Source organism: Lepisosteus oculatus, chromosome 11 (assembly GCF_040954835.1).
Source record: "Lepisosteus oculatus isolate fLepOcu1 chromosome 11, fLepOcu1.hap2, whole genome shotgun sequence".
Taxonomy (NCBI): Eukaryota; Metazoa; Chordata; class Actinopteri; order Semionotiformes; family Lepisosteidae; genus Lepisosteus; species Lepisosteus oculatus.
The window spans coordinates 41,835,774-41,856,229 of record NC_090706.1 but is presented as its reverse complement, the minus strand read 5'-3'; the positions used below and the strand labels follow the sequence as shown (position 1 = coordinate 41,856,229).

At 37.3% G+C, this 20,456-nt stretch overlaps 1 protein-coding gene across 4 annotated transcripts in view; it reads left to right on the top strand.

The window, feature by feature from the left end:
* LOC102693295 (pro-neuregulin-2, membrane-bound isoform) overlaps positions 1–20,456 on the top strand; it is a 302,716-nt gene that overhangs the window by 211,202 nt on the left and 71,058 nt on the right. For all 4 annotated transcript variants that reach the window (XM_015349952.2, XM_006631957.3, XM_015349951.2 and 1 more), the window contains exons 2-3: positions 2,736–2,898; positions 8,896–9,014. In XM_015349952.2, coding sequence (XP_015205438.1) covers positions 2,736–2,898; positions 8,896–9,014 — 282 coding nt within the window. The remainder of the gene's footprint in view (positions 1–2,735; positions 2,899–8,895; positions 9,015–20,456) is intronic.

Sequence of the window (20,456 nt, the reverse complement as noted above, 5' to 3'; positions counted from 1 at the left end):
GCAAGGTGTGTCTAGTAGTTAACTAGTTATTGATTTATTTTCTCCAATATTCCATAATAGGCTAGTGTCTCTCCACAATTTCTTTTAATTTTTTATTCTGCAGCACATTAATCATGTTTATGTATTACCCAGGTTTATTAGGCATCTGCCACATGAAGGGACCTCATTGTTAGACATAAAATGGCTGAACTTTGACTTTGAATCCAAATGCAGGTTATCAAATACACATTTTTGTAATATCGTAAACAAAAACAAAAAACAGTAATAAGACATTGACAAACTGTTATGCAGTATAATGAATAGTAAGGAGTAACAGCTAAGAAGAATGTGAGATCACTCAAGCAACATGAGAGAAATTAAAATAATCTAGCATTTACTTACCCTGTGGGACCCAAAAATATCCAGTTAATCCAGTGTGTAACTGAAGATAATGCCTTTCTGTCTTTTCCTGGTCAAAAGGCATGCTTGAATATTGGATTGGTCATTTGCAGAAGTCTAAAATCTCCAGCAGGTGCTATTAAAAGATAAGAAAAGCTCATAAGGTAGTAAATATGGATAAGAGCAGGCATTTTAAAACTGTGGACCACTTGATTGCAATGCAATCAGGTATATCATTCCATTCTATTATTGTGACAATATTTTACTTAAACTGACTACAATATCTTGTTTGTCAGGAATGGCATGTTCTGTATCTTCAACATAATTCTCACGATATAAAGTATCACTGTTGATATTGCACTCAAATTTGGATCTCTCTCCCATGTCATTATCTCATTTTATTTCTGCCACAACCTTCAGCTGCTACAATTACTTGGTATTGTTCACGGTTGCATATTAGCTCTAAATAAAGAATGAGAAAATAAAAGGACATTAACATGAATCATTAACAGTTAGGATTTACTGCACAGCTCATGTGTCTTTACAGACATTGTAACACTACTCTGCAAATGTCTGAGACATTTTGCTTTTCTCTCATTAATTTTCCCTCATTATGCAGAATCAAAGTTCTATGGGGATCTTTCACTGCATTGATAGCCAATTGGTTAACAGTAAATCTTTGTAGACTTGTGTGATGAATTAAAATAGTAGCCTTTTAGCTTAATGAGTGTGTAGAAAGGAACAAAGATCATTCATGACCAGGAACACCTGACATTATCTTAAGAAGATTCATAAATAAATATCATGAAGAAGTTGCTAGCCTATTACATATTGGCTAAATACAGTATGTGCACTTGGCCTTGTTGCTGTCATCAAATTCTTGGAAATTCTGATCTGCAAAATTGAAAGATTTTAGAGTTAAAGATGCTTAAAGACAAGTTTGGTTTCATCTCACCAAGACTCACCAAGACTATGCTATATTACTAACAGCCAGAGTTATTAGTATATTTATTATAATATTTCCTTACATTTATACAGCACTTTTATGGACACTCCACTCAAAGTGCTCTCCCTACACCACCATCAATGTGCAGCACCCACCTGGATGATGCAAGGTTGAATTGTTATAAAATTAGGAATCACTAGTGAATTATTTGTATAAATTATTGATACTTGGACATACAGTAATGCTTCAAAACAATTTCTTAACTAACATTTAACAGAGAATGAATACATAGACCATTAACGCAGAAGGACTTACATATCTGAAGGATATATTATTATTAGTAGTAGAAGTATGTTCTTATTATCTACAGTAATTACATTGTTATTACTAGATGCTATGAAAATGTTATATTTGCATTTACAATTATTGTGCTAAAAGTTTTTAAGTATTTAATTTATTATTTTGTGGGAAATGTTATTCATATTTCTTCAGATGCAAAATTTGTAAAATTCTTACAAATTGTTTTATAAGAATTTAGACAAGGGATTAATTCCAAGTTTACACCGCTATTAGGCAGATTTGTTGTGGTGGTTAAAAGTTTTTATATGCAAAAAAGAAAATGTTTGAATTGTGTATTTTATTTTGTGTACACCTTCTGTAAAGTAACCCTCAAACTAATACTCTGACAACATGGTTCTTGATACGTCCATGTTAGAAAATCAAAATTCACTAACTTAAAAGCATATTGACCTAGATTTTCAAATATATACTGTATGTTTATTTGATGTATTGATGATACTGTATAAAAATAGGTGGACCCAAATAGGTGGAGCCCCCAATGATTTATAATTATAATGAAGCAGAAAATATTTTCAGTGTAAAAACAAAAAATGTACAAAAGTACTGCATAATGTCACATGAATACAAATTTGATAATTTATCCCTATGCAGTGAATATGGTCCAATATGTTTAGTTTGTGTTCAGATTTGTGATGCTACATTATGTGGCGTATACTGATCGGTTTCATGAAGTGCTGAATAAAACTGAAGAGCATACAGACAGATTCATTTACATGATAAAAGTAGCTACTTCTACTGCTACTAATCTAATATTGTTTAAAAATAACATTTATTGTGCACAAAATAATTTTATGTTCCACTAACTCCTGTATTGTAGTCATAAGTCCTGTTGATTCAGGTCAATGTAAATTAATTTCCCACAATGTCTTGATGAAATTATTACACCTTTTTAGCTTGGCTACCCTTGGTCGTGAACCTGAGTTTAATTAATTAACTTTCAGTGTTTAATCTCTTGCACTGCAGTGGTGCACTGCAGGGCTAGGATCAAAAGATTATTTACCAACAGGACCCTGTCAACCCTAACGTTTCCTTTTCCTCTGGTAACTTGCAGCTGCTGCCCCAAAGTTGAAGAAGTTGAGGGACCAGTCTGTCCGGGAGGGCGAAAAGCTCATACTGAAGTGTGAGGCCACAGGCAACCCCATTCCTACTTACAAGTGGTACAGAGATGGCAGCGAGCTGAAAAAGAGCAAAGAAATCAAAATAAAGACTGGCAAGTAAGTCAAACTATAGGATTCTCTCGTCAAAGTCGTCCTATTCACAGTCTACTAATCTCAAAATAAAAAATAAATCCCAGAAAGGATATCATGAATACCCTTAAATGAAGCTTTTTTTATATAAAAGTGTGTAGAAGAAAAACTAAGCTTGTAATATTTTAGCTTTTCTTTTTTCAGGTTCAGATGGCCTCCACTCATTTGCAAGTGTTCTTATACTTTTATACAATCCTTAATTACATTGTACTAGCGGATTGTATTTGAACATTTTCATGCGCAGGGAGTTATGTACAAAGATCTTATTTATAGGAACAAAGAAAGGTTTATTCCATGTTGAAAGGAAAAGGAAAGAGACACGAGGTGGAGTCTGACACCCGAAAAAGGGTCCACAGCCAAAACATGTCTCTTTTCTTTTCCTTTGCTGCCTATGAATGCTGACGCAGCTACTGTACCTTCGTCTGATTTATGTATTATACAGTAGCTGTTTCCATGACCTTTGGTCTAATAGCTATTGGGCGCCTTAATCTTTTATTAGAGATTATCATAGTATTGTAGAGATTAACCTGTTAAATTCAGATTTGTCTCCTATCTGGTTAAGACAGTCGGGAGTTATATAATCAGCCCTGCGTGTTAAGGGTTCTGGTTTCTCTCTGGATGAGTGGTTAGGTGCCTCTTCCTTCAGGTTGTGTGTTTGTTCCACTCCTGCTGCACTCTGTGGAGGTGTAGAAACACATACCGTATTGACAGCTCTGTGTGAATTCACCTGGCGTCTGCAGCACCACTGCAAGGATGAGTCACTGTTTCGTAAACTAAATAAAATAAGTACCATATCATTTTAATGATCAACACATACTAATTAGTAAATATCACTGTTGAAAGTGAAGAGAATGTTTATACGGTATTTGTCTGCCACTGTGTGATGAGACCTTTGCACAGTGCAGTTAGGCTCTGCTGTAAGGTGCAACATGCTATTTACTTGGTGAATACCTTTATGGTGCATAACTTCATTATATTTCATTTTTTACTTCCACAATAATTCTGTTATCACTGTATCTTCTCCTATTCTTTTTTCCTCACTGCTGTATGGGCAGTAGTTTAAAATACTGTACAGTTCAATTTGTGTCTTTCTAACTTTGTGGTCTTTATCGTACCGAAGAAGCATCCATTTTGTTCCACATTTTCCTAATCAATTTGTAAAACCACAATGTATTACTAACTATGTCTTTTCCACGTGTTCCTTTTCATAATTTTTAACGTGAGACTGATTTAAAAAAAATTATGACAATCTAATGTCATTAATCAGTACATTATTTGAGTTTCTTTTCAGGTTTTGCCAAACACACACTAAGTTATGGGCAGAAGCCAATATTCCCCATTATACTACCTTAATTCTGGTGGTATCTTCAGTTTCATTATGTGGAAAGTATTGCATTTGGCAGCTGAAATTAAAAGTCCTTATGAAGCCTGTATTACTCAGTGCAGTGAATGTTTGTTCATGAGCTTTACTTTCCTGTCCTATGTTCTTGTTTTTCCTGTCTTGTTCCAGCTCGTTAAATTCCTGGAAATATGTAATATAAAGTATTACCCCCACTGTAGTTACATGGTTCTGCTAAAGAATATTAATTCTTAGGGGTGGAGTGGTGGCACTGTGGCTAAGGATCTGCACCTGTGGCTGGCAGGTTGCTGGTTCAAATCCTGTGGCTGGCAGAAGAATCCTATTCCGTTTGGCCCCTGAGCAAGGCCCTTAACCCCAGCTGCTCCAGGGGTGCTGTATAAATTGCTGTGCTCTGACCTCCAGCTTCTCACCCTTTCTGTGTGTCTCATGGAGAGCAAGCTGGGGTATGTGAAAGACAAATTCCTAATGCACGAAATTGTATACAGTATGGCTAATAAAGTGATCTTGTCTTATGATCTCCTAGAAACAAAGTATTAAATGTATTTACTTGTATAAAAGGGTTCTGGTTTGTTTTATTATCCCATTTCACTTATGCAAAACTAGCATTGTGGAGTTCAGTTTTTATGTATACTGTAAATATCCAGATACTCTTCAATGAGAGTTCAACGCTGCGCCATAGCTGTGATCTGCTGATGTCAAAATTCCAAATCAATGTCCAAAAAAGTGTCTAAATTCCACTGACAATGATAAGAGTAAAAGCTCAGTTTGACCTAACTTTTCTACTGGTATGTGGGAGGATAAGGATTTCTGTTTATTTTCATAAGTACCCAAGTGTTTTTCTTTCGACATTTCCATGTCACTGTTATTCCCTCTGTTCCTTATCAAAACTGACTGCAGTTGCTGTACAGTTGGAACAATGGACAGTCCAGGGACATTTCAGAAAAAGACTTTGCAGGAACATAACATAACATTTTTAAATGTAAAAAGTTGAAAAAAAATATGTGTCCTTGTGTTTGTGATTGTAATCATTCCATAATAGAAGAATTTAATATAAAAATGGTGAATGCAAAAATTGCCAATTTTCTAATGCTTTGGCAGAACAAACTTTGTCTTCCAGATTTGTTGTCTTCCCGTAAACATGAAGAGTAAGTGTCTGCCTACTCTTCAGATGAGAGTATCTGGTGACACGAGCTTCTTAGAACAGACGGCTGCTGCTGGCTTGAGGTTTATGGGTGAGGTCACACAGAGGGGAATGGCCCAGAGCTGCCATGACTTTGATGTGGCAGAGACAGCAGTGCCATGATTTCTGAACTGATTTCGCATTCCTTAGGAATGCGTAATTTTCAGTGCTCCAATGATTTACCAGCATTCTTTTTGAAACAATATTCTTGACACGGTTACAAACGAGAGGACCATTTGGCATATCTGGCTCATGGGATCACTTCAGTTTTGTGATTGATCCCAGGATTGCATCCAACTGGTTCTTGAAAAAATCGAGGGTACCGGCTTTTACAACGTGGCTAGGTGGGTTGACTCCAAATTCCCACAAACCTTTTTCCAAGTCCTGAATTTAGTCTTGATGATTTTTTACAGCTTTTACAATATTTGGAAATCCCCCTAGTTTAGTGTAATCTATGCATTTCCCGAAAACATACAATTTTTCAGTGTTCAGTTCAGTTTATTTAAGCCTTTAAATGACTTAACGTAACCTTTAAACACTCAAAAAATTCTAAAAATATATGTAATTGTAATAATCATATAATGTATTTATGCCACTAACCTCACAAGAAATGTTCATGGTGTTTAAATAAAAAAAGGCTTTTTATTAGACTAATATTAGATTTACTGTATTAATTTCATATCTATTTTACTACATTAGTAGATAATTGGATTTCATGTAAAACTGGACAGCACATTTTGTCATATATCATTGATTTGAAAACAACTTGAAAATGAGGAAATAATTACAAGTATATGTTAAAACAAGAACGTTTTAGTTTTTATAGGTTTTTTTAAAGAGCTGTGCCTTAAGGCTTTTTGTTCTGCTCTTCCACCTTGTGCCAAACTAATTTACTCAAGACTGAAATTTTAAAATTAGTTCTTTGTTCTGTCCAAGTGTAATTTCTTAAAATTATTCACATTCGACTTGTCCTTTTCACACATTACCTGATGATTAGGAAGCACAGATGTGCCAACGAATAGAGCTTTACGAAACTGACTGCACACTGTCACATCTGTGCTCTGCCACTAAGAGAACATTGAGTTAATAATCTCACACAAGAAATTCCATTTTTTATTAATTATTCAGGCACTTTTTCCAGGTTATGGCAATATCTGCCATTGTGGATAGATGTTCATGAACAAAGTAGTCTTATGGCCCCACCTCAGCCCAGAAGCTAGTTTTCAATGGGGGACCTATTCTTTAGAAGGAATGAGAGAAAAGACAAGGAGGGGAGAGATGGACAGGAAAAGAAGGAGCAAAAGCAAATGACTCCAAGTTGGGGAGTGGAAAAGAAGTGCAATTAAGTTCAAGAAGGATTGTTTTAGAGGGGTCTCTTAAACCTTCAACATGGGAGCCTTGCAATTTATTTAATGCCCTAAATCTTTAGAAAACTCTGGTACATCAACAAGCAGAAGAACCCTAGATTACTCACATCTGCTTTAGAGATTAAAAACGTTCCAATGCAATTTACTGTTTTTAAACACTTAAGTTATTGAGCTCTCAATTACTAAATACAATAGTACCATCCTGTGATATTGTAGATTCCTAATCAATGTGTTTTCCCAAATAAGAGAGATTTTGTTTAGATAAACCTTTAGATAAAGTGTTAAACCTCCTGTTAGTTCAATTTTAAAAACCACTCAAAGGAAACTGTGAATGAAGAGTTAAACTAAGAATATAAAATTCTGCAACAATATATTTTGTTAAAATGCTTTGTAATGATGGACAAATGCTGAACCATCACTACCACTCGGTGGACTAAATTGATCTCACTGGTGCTTGAACTGACATTACAGTTCAAATGACCTTTTCTCCAAAAGCACAATCATAACAATTCCTGCATGAAGGTCATTGACTTTAATCTTTAATTCTCTGCAGAATCTGATGAAATCTCTCTCCCAAAGGGTGGGACTGAGAAATAAAGGGTCTGGCTGCGAATGCGTGTGCTGATTACAAGATAAACTGGAAAGGCTCTGTCTGATGAAAATTAGTCCTCAGAATGCCTTCAGCATCGCTGCTGAAAATCTCTACTATATTATTTGTCTTCTCCTATAATATTTGATTTATAGAAGGGTTTTAAACTTCATAAAAAGCAAGGCAATGATGTGCTTTATCTTACTAAATTCGTAGTGTGCTTTATAGCTGAGGAATATTTTTTGTATATGTTTTGAGTATTATCAAAAGATATACAGTATACAGTATGTTAGTATGTGGCATGATAATGGCTGTAATTCTATCCCCAATGAAATTGAGATACAAGAATAATTTTCACATTCAACCATTTCTCATAACTTTTAATTTGTTCACAAAAGAGAAAATAATAATAATTATTATTATTATAATAATTGCTTACACTCAAAGCGCTTTACAGGTAATGGGGACTCCCCTCCACCACCACCAATGTGCAGCATTCACCTGGATGATGCGACAGCAGCCATAGTGCGCCAGGACAATCACCACACACCCTGGGATTTTTAATGACCACAGAGAGTCAGGACCTCAGTTTTACATCTCATCTGAAGGATAGCACCTGTTTACAGTATAGTGTCCCCATCACTATACTGGGGCATTAGAACCCACACAGGCCACAGGGTGAGCACCCCCTGCTGCCCCCACTAACACCTCTTCCAGCAACAACCTTGGTTTTGGTCTCCCATCCAGGTACTGACCAGGCTCACACCTGCTTAGCTGCAGTGGGTTGCCAGTTGTGAGTTGCAGGGTGATATGGCTGTTGGCTAATGATCTTGTGAAAGTGTTGTTTCTATAAGGGAGAAACATTAAAGATAAGAAAGTTCTACTTCAATCAGCTTATTATAAACAAGAAGCATGGTCTGTGAAGCTGGCAGTTACATGATATTGCTGAATGGATTTTGAACTTGATACTTTCTGTGCAAAAAAAAGGGAGTCAGGAGCACTGGCAAAAAGAAACACATTTCTCTTTTGGACTAAAAGAGAACCCAAAATCCACACATCTGTCTTGTGCTTAACTACTGTCTTAAAATCCCTCTTTTCTTCCTTGGCATTCTTCACTTTTGTTTAAGTGCTGTAAATGTATCTATTGCTTGGTTGTTTTTGCTTTTCAGCCATCATACCATATTGTAGCACAGGACAGGACTGTGGAATTAATCACTTAAAATGTATTTGCAGTTTACCTTCCGTTTGCATTATCCATGTTACCCTTGAGACACTTACTTTTTGAGTGACAGGAGGGCTCACTGTGTCAAGAACCACATTCTCTTTACTGTTTAACTCATTGGCAGACACAAACTATTTTTCTCAAATTACTACAAGATGCTCACTGGTACTGTTGATAATGTGAAATTATAAATGATGTGACGGGATTTATTTTATTTATCTTTTTGGTTTATTCACTCCTTTTCAGGAAAAACTCCAGAATACAGATCACCAAGGTGAAGGTTGAAGATTCGGGGAATTATACATGTGTGGTGGAGAATCTGTTGGGGAGGGACAACGCAACAAGCACCATCAACGTCCAAAGCAGTGAGTGTCAATGTCCTTGGAATCTGTACAATTCTTGTGCTTTGCTCTGCTTAATGCACCACAAACATGCTGCCGCTTGAAGTGATCTGCAAATCTTTTGACTTTTGCTATCAGTAAGAAAGAATCATTTTAAAGTGACTTTCTCTGAAGGCCAAAACAGGAAATGTAGTTCAGGTGGGTAGCTGTGTCAGCATGCATAGGCTGCAAAGAAACAATTAATAGGTTCATGCTGTGCTGAAAAGAGAAGAAGGAAAACACAACGTTTTAGCTGTGGAGCCTCTTCGGGTGTGGAAGATCTTTTCAGCATGGAATAAAGCTTGACTTGTTCCAAAACAGGAAAAGACCGGCTTTAGCAGGCCTGCTTTTTGCAAAACTAAGTATGACTTATGGTCATACTTACTTTTACAGTGACATTAGCTACTCGTTTGATTGAAGGCACTTGTTCAGGTATGGCTGCTAATCAGTACAAGCTCTGTGCTATCAAGTGACGTAAATTAATTGTAAATTGTAAATTGTATGTCTGTGTTCATCCTGCAATGGACTGGCATCCTGTCCAAGGTGTATTCCCACCACCCACCCTTTGCTTCTGAGATTGCTGTGACCCTTGACCTGTGACCTTGAACTGGGCTTTATAAAGAACAGAAAATTATGTTAGAGTAGCAATAATTCCTACCAATAATCTTTCGATGTTTTCTATTATTGAATAAGATTTAATTATTTGGAAACTTTCAAGAACATCATCTTGGTAACGAAGATGGTGGGTGTCAGGTGACAAACTCATGATTGTATCCAAAAGATACAAGAAGACACCCACACAACAGGCTCAAAAGAGGCTCTAAGATTGTAGATACTGTATAAAGAGCAGACATGCACAATTCTTAACTTCATGTACATTTACCAGATTTTCTAGCTGACAAAAAGCATCTATTGGGACTGTTTTGTAGAAAAATGTTTCAAGACTATACATGTACTTTAATTTGTTCATGTATGTCTTGTTAATTCTTAGAATAGTCTATAAAAAGAAATGTTGTTTTAATGCAGTTAAAGTAAACAATTATTTGTTTCTTTGGGAGATTAATCTATACAGGTACCTTACTGTATGTATGGGACAACCAAAAATGCCATTTGAATTAGTACTACCAATAATGAGTGCTGTGTAGGTAAAAAGCTTATGGAAGCAACATTTTTGTTTTCGTCTGTGAGTAACAGTTTCCTAAAACTTAAAGGTGTGATTAAATGACCACTGCAATAATAATGAACCTCCCAATTGCACGGACTTCTAAGTTCCCCCATTTGGGAGTTTTCCCCAGTGTTGTTCTAATTAAGTACATTTCCATCATTTCTGTGAACATTGCAGATACCAATCCCACTAAAAAACTACTTCAAGTTACATGAGCAAGCTTTTACGTCATGCCCTGAGGTTGCAGACCCACCCTTGTTTGGGTTTATTAAATCCAACGCCATGTGTCAGAATTTTTATAACCACTTACAGTAAGAAAATTAATGTAATGGGACCTACCTGTGAACTGATGGGCCTAAAATGCAGCACATTTCCAAATGGAACGGTTCCAGACAGCTGTGAATTACAAAAACAAAACTTTCATAACTTACTGTTGGTGTGTTGTGTTAGTGTGTATTTTTCTTCCAGTAAGAAAAAGCTTTACAAAGGATAGTTCTGGAAAGAGCCCAGTGAAGATAAAAACAGTAGCCCAGTTACTGGCCCATATTTCATACATAATGTTTTCATACATACAGTAAGTGTTTTAAGGACCTGATATCCTCATTGGGAAATATTGGATGGATCTGACAGAGGTGTACCAAGTCTTAGAAAAGGCCGATGACTTAATATATTGTATGTAGTTTGTGGAGCACAAACCTTGTTAAGGGTGCTGGATCATCTAGATGTGGCTGCCTATGCAGGCTGTGGTAACAAGGAGGGCTGGCTTCTTTCCTCATCTTGGCATCTGACCTATGTTCCATTTTCAGTCCATCAGATAACAGAAACAGGAGAAATTATGAACAAAGAGCATTCTCAAGTTTCAAAAATCACTAGTGCATTAATTTCAATGATTCCTGCGATGTTGTTCACCTCCCCCTTCCCATCAGAAAACATGAGGAGTTGGACGAATATTCCTCTGCTGCAAAGAGAATTGTTGTTTCTTTTCAACAGATGATGTGTTTACAACTAATACAAATGCTGCACTGGCCTGACACAGCTGAGTGTCTGAAATAAAACAAGACTGAGCATATTCAGGGTGGTATGGCTGTAGGCTATATAAATAATTGCTGGGAACTGTGTATTGAAAGGAATAAATAAGTCATGTGGCAAAATGCACAAAAACCATAGGCCTATCAGAGAAAAGTATATGAAGGTATTCATTCTTAAATGCCACCTTGAAGTCAATACTTGCCCAGATTTGGGAGGTAAACAAGGATGGGGGTGGGCAATAACGGGGAGACATTTCTAGCAGCAGAAAGAAAGTGCTACAGAAGTGTGGTAGCAAGAGCTGTAGGTGTTGCTTCGTGTCTTCTGCTGTTCCATCATGGTTAAGACATTCATACAGTAATTATCAAATTACGTACATCTATTTACTGTTATGTGAAGTGATGTTCTGCAGCATCAGCTATTTGTCCATGAGATATGTTTGAAGAAAAATGAGAGTTTACTTTTTTAACAGAATGCCATCATACAAGAATACAACAATATTTTACTTTGTATGGTTTAGCTGTGTTCAGTACTGGTCAATGACCATTATATGACTTGTCATTAATTGTAAATGTTTGTGTGCCTACACATTAAAAGAGAATCAGTGGAAAACATATACTGTATTTACATATAAGTATTCAAATAAATTTTATTTGGGGCACAATAATGAGTTGGATTAGTATACTAGAATATGATCTGCTGGCTGTTATTCTTTTTAATATAGTTGTTTTGAAATATCTCTACTATAAGATCATCTTTCAGCAAAAAAAAATCCAGTTTTTGGTGTAGGTCAGGTTAGTGCTTGTTTATAATCAGAGATGTGCACCTCATCATTTTACAGATAAGATATTCTCACGCTTTTCTCAAATAAATCTGATTTTTTTAACCTTAGCTGTCCTGGTTTCTGTTTTGTCCTGAATGGGATATTTAAGAAGCTGATAGAATTTTTATTCTGAACTGACTGTATTAATTAAACCCTCTATTTTCTTACAAAAGCATACAGTAGTATTGTTCACCAAGAAAGAACCACTGCATACAAAGGGCATTGATTAGTTTCTTCTGAGATTGAAGCCTTAAGGCACCCTACTGAAAGTTATTTTCATTGCTTTAAAGAATTTTTGTAAGATACAGCTTAAGAAACATGAATATGTATTAACAGGATCCCCTCCCTCTTTGCTGCTGGGGGAATCCAGTGCAAATCAGATGAAACTGGTCTTGTTGATGACAGCAGTATTCCTGTTTGAGTACTGCTGCATATACAGTATATCCTATCTACTCCCACCTTAGGAGTAGTTGACATGAAAACTGTATGAAATTTTGCAAAGACGGTGATAATAAAACATAAATACCACTTGGAAATACTGTAGGAACATGGACAGCGTTCTATATGACAGAGGTAGCAGAATTTGTACAGGATGTTTTTCTTTTAAAAAAGTAGAATAATTATTTTATACCTTCTGAATTCTGTAACACCTCCTGTCCCAAAGGGGTAGAATGTGAACTTGTGCTTACACTGTTCTGACATGCCCACTTTTCAGAAATAATTCCTCATTTGATCCTGCTGTTATTCGCCCGAACTCTCTGTAAGACATCTTTAATCGGAAACATTTTGTCTTTAAATGGGGGAAAGGCATACACAAATTTCACTGTGAGCTGTCAAGTATTTCAGAGAATCATGCAGTGGCTGTAACCAGCAGAGTGATGGAATTGTAGAGATCAGTGCTAGATACTGCACATTTCTCGTACTCCACCAGCACTGCGTCACATGAGAAAAAATGATGGACTGCTTCTAGTGTCCGGTAGCATTGCACAGCTGAAGGACAGTTCAAACAGACAGCAGAGCAGTGGGTTCCTCAATGGTGCTGCGATTTAAGATACAGTACAATATCCCAATGGACTGATGGAGGGGAGAAGTGTCTGTTATTACAATATCAGTTAAATCACAAAAGACTGGTTTTCATCCCATAAAACACAGAGCTACATAAGAAATAAAAATATATATACACACTCATGTATATATATGCCTTCTGGATCTTTTGACTTATTTTTATCATAGATATACAAACGTGTTTTTATCATAAATATACAATTTCATGTATTGTAAATATGCTGTGTATAATTTGCTAAAGTATACGAAACACAAACACTACTGATATTCCTGAATTTGAAACCAATGTAGCATTTATATGTGCTAGCAGCCATATCACCCTGCAGCACACAACTGACAACCCACAGGAGCTCAGCAGGTGTGAACCTGGTTAGTACCTGGATGGGAGACTCCTGGGAAAAACTAATGCTGCTTTTCAAAAAGATGTTAGTGGGGCCGGTAGGGGGTGCTCACCTTGCAGTTTGTGTGGGTCCTAATGCCCGAGTATAGTGATGGGGACTCTTTATTGTAAGAAGGGCTCCGTCATTCGGATGAGATGTAAAACCGAGGTCCTGACTCTCTGTGGTCATTAAAAATCCCAGGGAATTTCTCTGAGACAGTAGCAGTGTTACCCCTGTATCCTGGTCAAATTTCCCCCAGTTCTTTACCAGTCATTGCCTCCTAATAATCCCATTCTCTGACCTGGCTTCATCACTCTGTTCTCCTCACCACTGAAAACTGGTGTTTGGAGAGCGTACTAATGCATTATCCAGGTGGGGCTGCACACTGGTGGTGGAGGGGATCCCCATGACCTATAGAGCACTTTGAGTGGAGTGTCCATAAAAGAGCTATACACTGTATAACTGTAAGCAATTATTATTATTATTAATTATTTTCAGGTATTAAAGTATTAAGTATTTGTGTTTTTCGGAGCTTTTTTCAAATATCTTTAATATTTTAGTTTTAATACTTTTTTAAATGATTTTTTTAAGTTACAAATTCACAAAAGCATGTGAAACACCAACACCCATGCTAATAAATTTACCTACTGATTTTGCAGAGAAAGTCTGGTATTTCTGATTTTACAGCAAATTGCCCTTTAGTAGATTTTATCTTTAGTTCTATTACATCTGAAGCCTGTTAAACCGAAAGTTTACTGTAACAGCAAAAGCATATTTCAGCTGAAACTGGTGATTCTGTGATATGGGGTAACTTTTTGCTTTTGAGGTACATGTGCATTGGGGCTGCCTCTCTGTCCCCTCAAACAGCCTTTGCACCATCTTGCTTGCGCATTCACCACATTAAATTAACCCTCCGCAGAAGATGGGCCATACATTGACTACTGTGTAATAACATACTGTACCAGAAATTCTAGTTTTTAATTATTTCTAAAATGTAGCTTCACTCAAAATACACTTAACAAGCTTTTAAAGTGCAGCTATAATTGCACATATCATTCTGTTCAGCATGCAAGCTATACCATTGCTATTTATGCATAAGGGCAAATAGTTGTTCATTGAAAGCCAGCTATTTCACGGCTATTTTTAAGCAGCTGTGGTTCAATGCTGTGTCAACATAGGCAGCCAAGTAGGCGCATGCTTTAGAGACACTGCTAACACACGCATCCTTGTTTTATGATTATTCCACATTCTGTGGTTGTGTGAAAACTGCAATACATTTTTGTCTTTTAAGGTATTCTTTCATGTGTAGTGACTTTCATTGATGTGAGTGATATGTGCTGTGACCTAATCAGACACACTTATGTTAATAAATCTATTGCTGTTGTCTGTAGAATATTATTACTGTATTTTTAGCAACAGCATACCATTCAATGAAACAATTATGATGTATATAAATGCACAAAGAAATCCTTATACAGTAGTTGTTTGATAGCTTTTGTAAAGTTCACTCATGCACCTAGGAATTAATCCAAATTAAAAATTGTATATTCCTTTGTAGCGTTGTCCTTCCAGAACTAAGTCTAACATGTCTAAGAAGACATTTCAGAAATACTTTCCAATTAAAGAATAATCTAATGGAAAGGATTATGTGCAATGTGCTTATCTTGTATAGCTTATTATCCTGACTCTTTCTCAGATAACCTATTATTTTCTCAACCTATTGGAGAAGTGACAAGTAATAGGTTTATTCCATGCTGAAAAAAAAGAAGCAAGAAAACACAACGTTTCAGCTGTGGAGCCTTCTTCAGGTATGAGCAAGACAAGGCAGTAAGCAAAGGTGATGTAGCGAAAGACCAAAGGCTGGGAGAGAGGAGGAGTGAGAGGCGGGAGCAGGGGACAGAAAGAGAGGCCAATCAAGAGGTGTGAATTTAGAATAGGTATAGAGAGGTGTGAAATGAAACACACCTAGAGAGAATAGAGAGAATTTAGAAGAAAAGTAGTCTGTCGTTGAGAGAAGGGGGAAGGTGTGATCCTCGCTGCAGGATAATTTTGGTTTCTGTAGTCTTTCTGATGTATGAGTTGGGAAAACCATCTTTGAGAACACAGACGAAGAGATTAGAGTGGTCGTGGCCGTCAGAGGTGAAATGAGAAACAATGGGCTTGAAGAGATCTTTAATCACAGCCCTGACATGTTCTCTGAAGCGGTCTCCTAGTCTCCTTCCTATTTCTCCAATGTAGATGGCTGGGGATATTGGAGAAGTGTCATACCTACTGTATAGGCACAGTTTTCCATTGATACACTCTCAACACTTTGACAAGAGAACTGCATTTTATTTTATCAAACTACTTCTGATTACTTTTCTGGCTTTCACCTATGAGCACAAATTGGAGATGTAAGTCAGAGCTACTGTAAGTCTGAACATACCTAGCAGCACTTTGAACACAGCTGTGAATTTTCCATAGAAATATTCTTACTTTATTTTTAGCCTCTCCATTGAGCCTCTTCTTTCTGTCCTGAGGTGTTCTTGCTAATCATATAACTTTTCATAGCAAGCAGTATTTCTAATATGATAATCAGAGCTGAACGCTGCATTCTGCATAGATTCACACTGTTTTAGGGTGTCACCTTCCATTACAAGTTACTCTTTCAGACTGATGAATGTTTAGCAAAAGAACCATTTCCTCTGTCAGCAGGAGAATTCATTACTGCCTGACTTGCCCTCCTGTTGGGTGACCTGGTAATTAATGTCAAGGTTCTCAGTCAGTGTGGGCCTGTTGGTTGTGTGGGCCCTGCTGTCAGACTGCCCTCGTGAAAACATCCCAGGAGGTCCTGTTCTTTCAGAACTCTGTAGTAGAGCTTTGCAGATCGTGCAGTGTCCTCCTGTTTGTAGACTGGGGTCATGCTTGGCCTAAGCCTGAGTGAGCGGACTCTGTGACTGGCCATGTGCGCCCCTGGTGGGCTGCCAGGGTTTTCCCACATGCGTCAAACAGCATTTCACTGGCCAATGCAAGAGGAGCTGAGCTCTGTCACTTCGAGCTGTGGCTGAACCGGAGCTTCTTCTGGGCAAGGATCCATGTTCAGGTCTAAATTTGTTTCCGTAATACTGGTGTATTACTGTTTATAGTAGTATGCAGAATACTGTTTTACTTCTGTACATACTGTTATTTCAGTTTATTTCTGTAAATATGCATATTCTGTTGAATACAATAATATTTATTTATTATGTCTAATAATTATGTTTCTAATTCACTACAAATATTTTACAAGAATCCAGTTTATCTGGCTTTCAGGCACCTGTTCAGACTTAGAAATTTCTCCTCAACAGTAAAGTCACATATATAAAGATTCACCAACTAAAAAAGGCACAAATGCGTTTTTCTTCCACTTCTTGCAATACTCCAGGAAGTGAGCTTTACAGCAATGTGGCTGAGCAGACACCTGCACCTCCTTGTGTAAGGGAATGCCATATGTTTGATTCCTGAAAAATGATGCACAATGACTCGCCAGAAGCTTTTAGTGAGGTAACTTGTAGAGACGAATAACTGAGCATAGAGGGAGTACTTTGCTCAGAGTAACACACAGCAAAACTATGTCGAAGCTACACTGCTTAACCACTGGATTATCAACAACCATCTACACATTCTTTTCCATACATGGAAAATAAAAAGGTACTTTTATTCATGTTCTGGTATTATTAATCTATATAATTCCTCATATGACCGCATCCAAGCATTTGAAGCTCAAAAAGTATTTTTGTTTTTGTTCAACTAAAAATTTTGTGTTTGGCTTTTTTTGCATTGTGACTTAGTTTTGTTTTCTTATAAACAAATTTAAAAGAACAGGGTTGACAATGGGAGATGTAAACCAAAAGTTAGATGAGCCTGTGCTCAGAGATCCTATTTTATTTTGCAGCTAGAGGGCTTTTTTCCAGACTATATCATAAGTCTGTACTGTCAATGTACTGTATGTCTATTGCACGGTATCTGAATAAGGCAAGGAGTTAAAATTGTTTTTTCATTGTAAAAAAAATACTCTTAAACACTTTAGCAATTAGATTAGAATTGAACAAAGCTATTATATAACCTTGCTTTCAAAAGAATGAAAACCATGACAATCAGAGAAATTTCAGTTTATTAAAATATAATAAAGAGCTGGAGGGTTCATCAGATAAAGGAAGTACCAGTCTAAGACACAAATCCAGTGCATAAAGCAGTAATTAGTCCAGACCACAGAAGCCAAACTATGAAACCTCAGAAAAAGAGGTCAAACACTTATTCCTTTGTATGAGACCAGCTGGCAAACACTACTATCCATTACCTTTTACAATGTTAATATTTCTTTTATTTTTTCAACATTGGCACACATTAAAGAAATTGCTCAACACAAACTCAAATTGGTCTTAGAGAATATAGTTTCTCTGCTACTGTTTGAATCTGTCTGGGGTGTAAACTATCAAGGTTCTGCATAGTTCACCATTTATTAAATCCTCTGATGGATGTGAAGAGGATTTTAATAGTGTCCATTTGTTTATACTGTGGCTAAGAGTTTCACTTTCAGAATTTCACAATGTCTGCAAGTAAAATAATCCAGATACCAAAGCAGATTCATGATTATTTACTTGCTTAACAGACGTCTTTATCCAGAGCGACTTACAGTGTACACAGAGTAAATACAGAGGAAACCATAAATACAGTGACATTGAAGTACTATAAATAATGTATGATGGTGTGCCATCTCACAGCCTGCAGATACATTCAGCTAGCAGGTCAGGGCAAACTGGTCTTCTTGAAATTAAGAAAAACTGTGTGATTACCTGTTGCAGAAAATTTGTATTGTCCACAGCAAAAGGCAAAACTGACTTGGAAATAATTCTGAATGTTGAAACTACAGCTTGCCAAAAAGCTCTGTATCACGTCCAAAAATACTGTATATAGTTCTAGAGGCAGTAATCAGACCGCCGCCAGCCTGCTTCCACAGTGCCCTCTTGTGGTCTGGAGGGGAGCTGGTCTCCCAGTCACTTACAGTAAATACCCCTTCTGCTCAACAGCCCTCATATTCATGGACACATTTATTCAAGTACACAACAGGTTTGAGAGGTTTTGCTTGGGGAAACAAAACATTGTTCTTGTTATATTGTTATTTTCGGAATTTGTATATGAAAGGGCAGCATGTCATTAAGGGGCCTGTGGGTGGTGACAAGGGGAGGAGCTTCTAGAATAAAAGACCAACACCTGGGCCAGTGAAATGGCTCTCTTTGAGATCTCCACTTGCTTTTCGCTTTTCCAGGGATTAGGAATGGAGACTATTGTTGAGGTCGGACTGACTTTGTTGTCCCTTCTGTTCTGAAATAGCTTTCGATAGGTTTAGTTGAGACTTCTGTCTCATGAAGTCTAGATGAATGGGAAAGTCAGGGTAAGAGGAAGTATACAGTAGGTAGAGATAAGAGATGAAAGATAGGGAGGAGCACAGTGATTGATGCAGCAACAGGTGTGAACAAGTGTTAAATTTGCATGCTGCAGCAAGAAGTCAAATGCAAAGGTTACATTTGGGTCTGTTTTTACATACAGTACAAGTTCTAGTAATGTTTTAGACTGATATGGGTGAAGCACCTCCCTCACAGATACCGCTATTTTGCCCCGCATCTGGGATTGAAACTCAAGACACACCTGTCAGTAGTTCAGAGCCATGACTGCTGTTAATAAAGACTAAACACATGGACAAACAGACTCAGATCCACATCAAGATGCCCAAAGACTACCACCACACAAATTAAAACAGTTGGATACTTGAATGATCTCACCAGGTGCTTGTTAAGGCTTGTGGTCAATAGTTTGTGTCTCTTTGAAGGGGTGACACACTTCATTGTGCAATCCTGGAGTTGATGCTGTGCCTCAACTCCAGGATGGTTTTCATCTAAGGTCATTCTAACTGTGTGGTGTCTATAGTCACATTCCCATCGCTTTTAACAAGCTCATTAGGTCTCTCTGCATTGCAAAGTTTTCTGCAGTGCCCCATGCTGGAGGTCTTCCTTTCTTGACCACTCTGACAAGACCTTGTTTGTAACCTTACATAAATTGTTTCTAGGGGTTGGCAAAATCCAATCGTTCCTTATAACTTTCCTTTTAAACCTTCTCTGGACTGCCGGGTTTCTATTGAGTGGCGTTATCTCTTAATTCTTGTGCTTTGCTACTTATATAGTCTGTAGAATGCTTTTAATTAAAAATGTTTGTTTCAGCTTCATCGGGCACACAAGAACAGCGTCATACAATTAGAGCCTTACAATTGGTTGCACTGTTAACTACAGTACAGGGCAATCAAAGTTGTTTATTACATCTGAGTGTACAGACTAGCTTTGCAATCTCAAAACTGAAATCTCCACATCTCTTGGCCTGCTGAGAAGGTAGGCCAGGTAACTCTGGAAGCCCACTGACTTCCAGACAAATCTTCACATCTTCACCAGTGTGTTAAAACCTCCACACTTGTGGATTCCATACCACTTCTCAGACATAAATACTAACATTTTTGTAAGGGAAGCAACATTTTAAGCTGCAGTATTCCTTGGAAAATGGAATTAACGTATCTGTTGGTATTTGAAGTACTGTACCGTGTGTGCTGTGCTCTTGCCACAGCTTTATTAAGCCGTACAGCAGTCAGAGGGCTACCTGCTCAGGGAGCCGGTGGAGGGCGGTGTGGATGCCCTCCGCAGGACTCCTTGCAGTGTGTGGTCTCAGCTTCATTCCTTCTGTGAGGGCTGGTTTTATAGCTCTGAATGAGAAAGCCAGCTGGGCTGAGTGTTCAAAATCTCTCATCAGTCACACTTGTGCTGCTGTTTCCAGCAGGCGTATCGCTTGCGTTCTCTCCTTTTTTTGCAATTTCTTCTCAAACCCCCCACCAAACAAAATGCAATGATTCACGGTACTCTGATAATAAGAAATCTTTTTAGACATTAGGTACAATCATGGCTGAA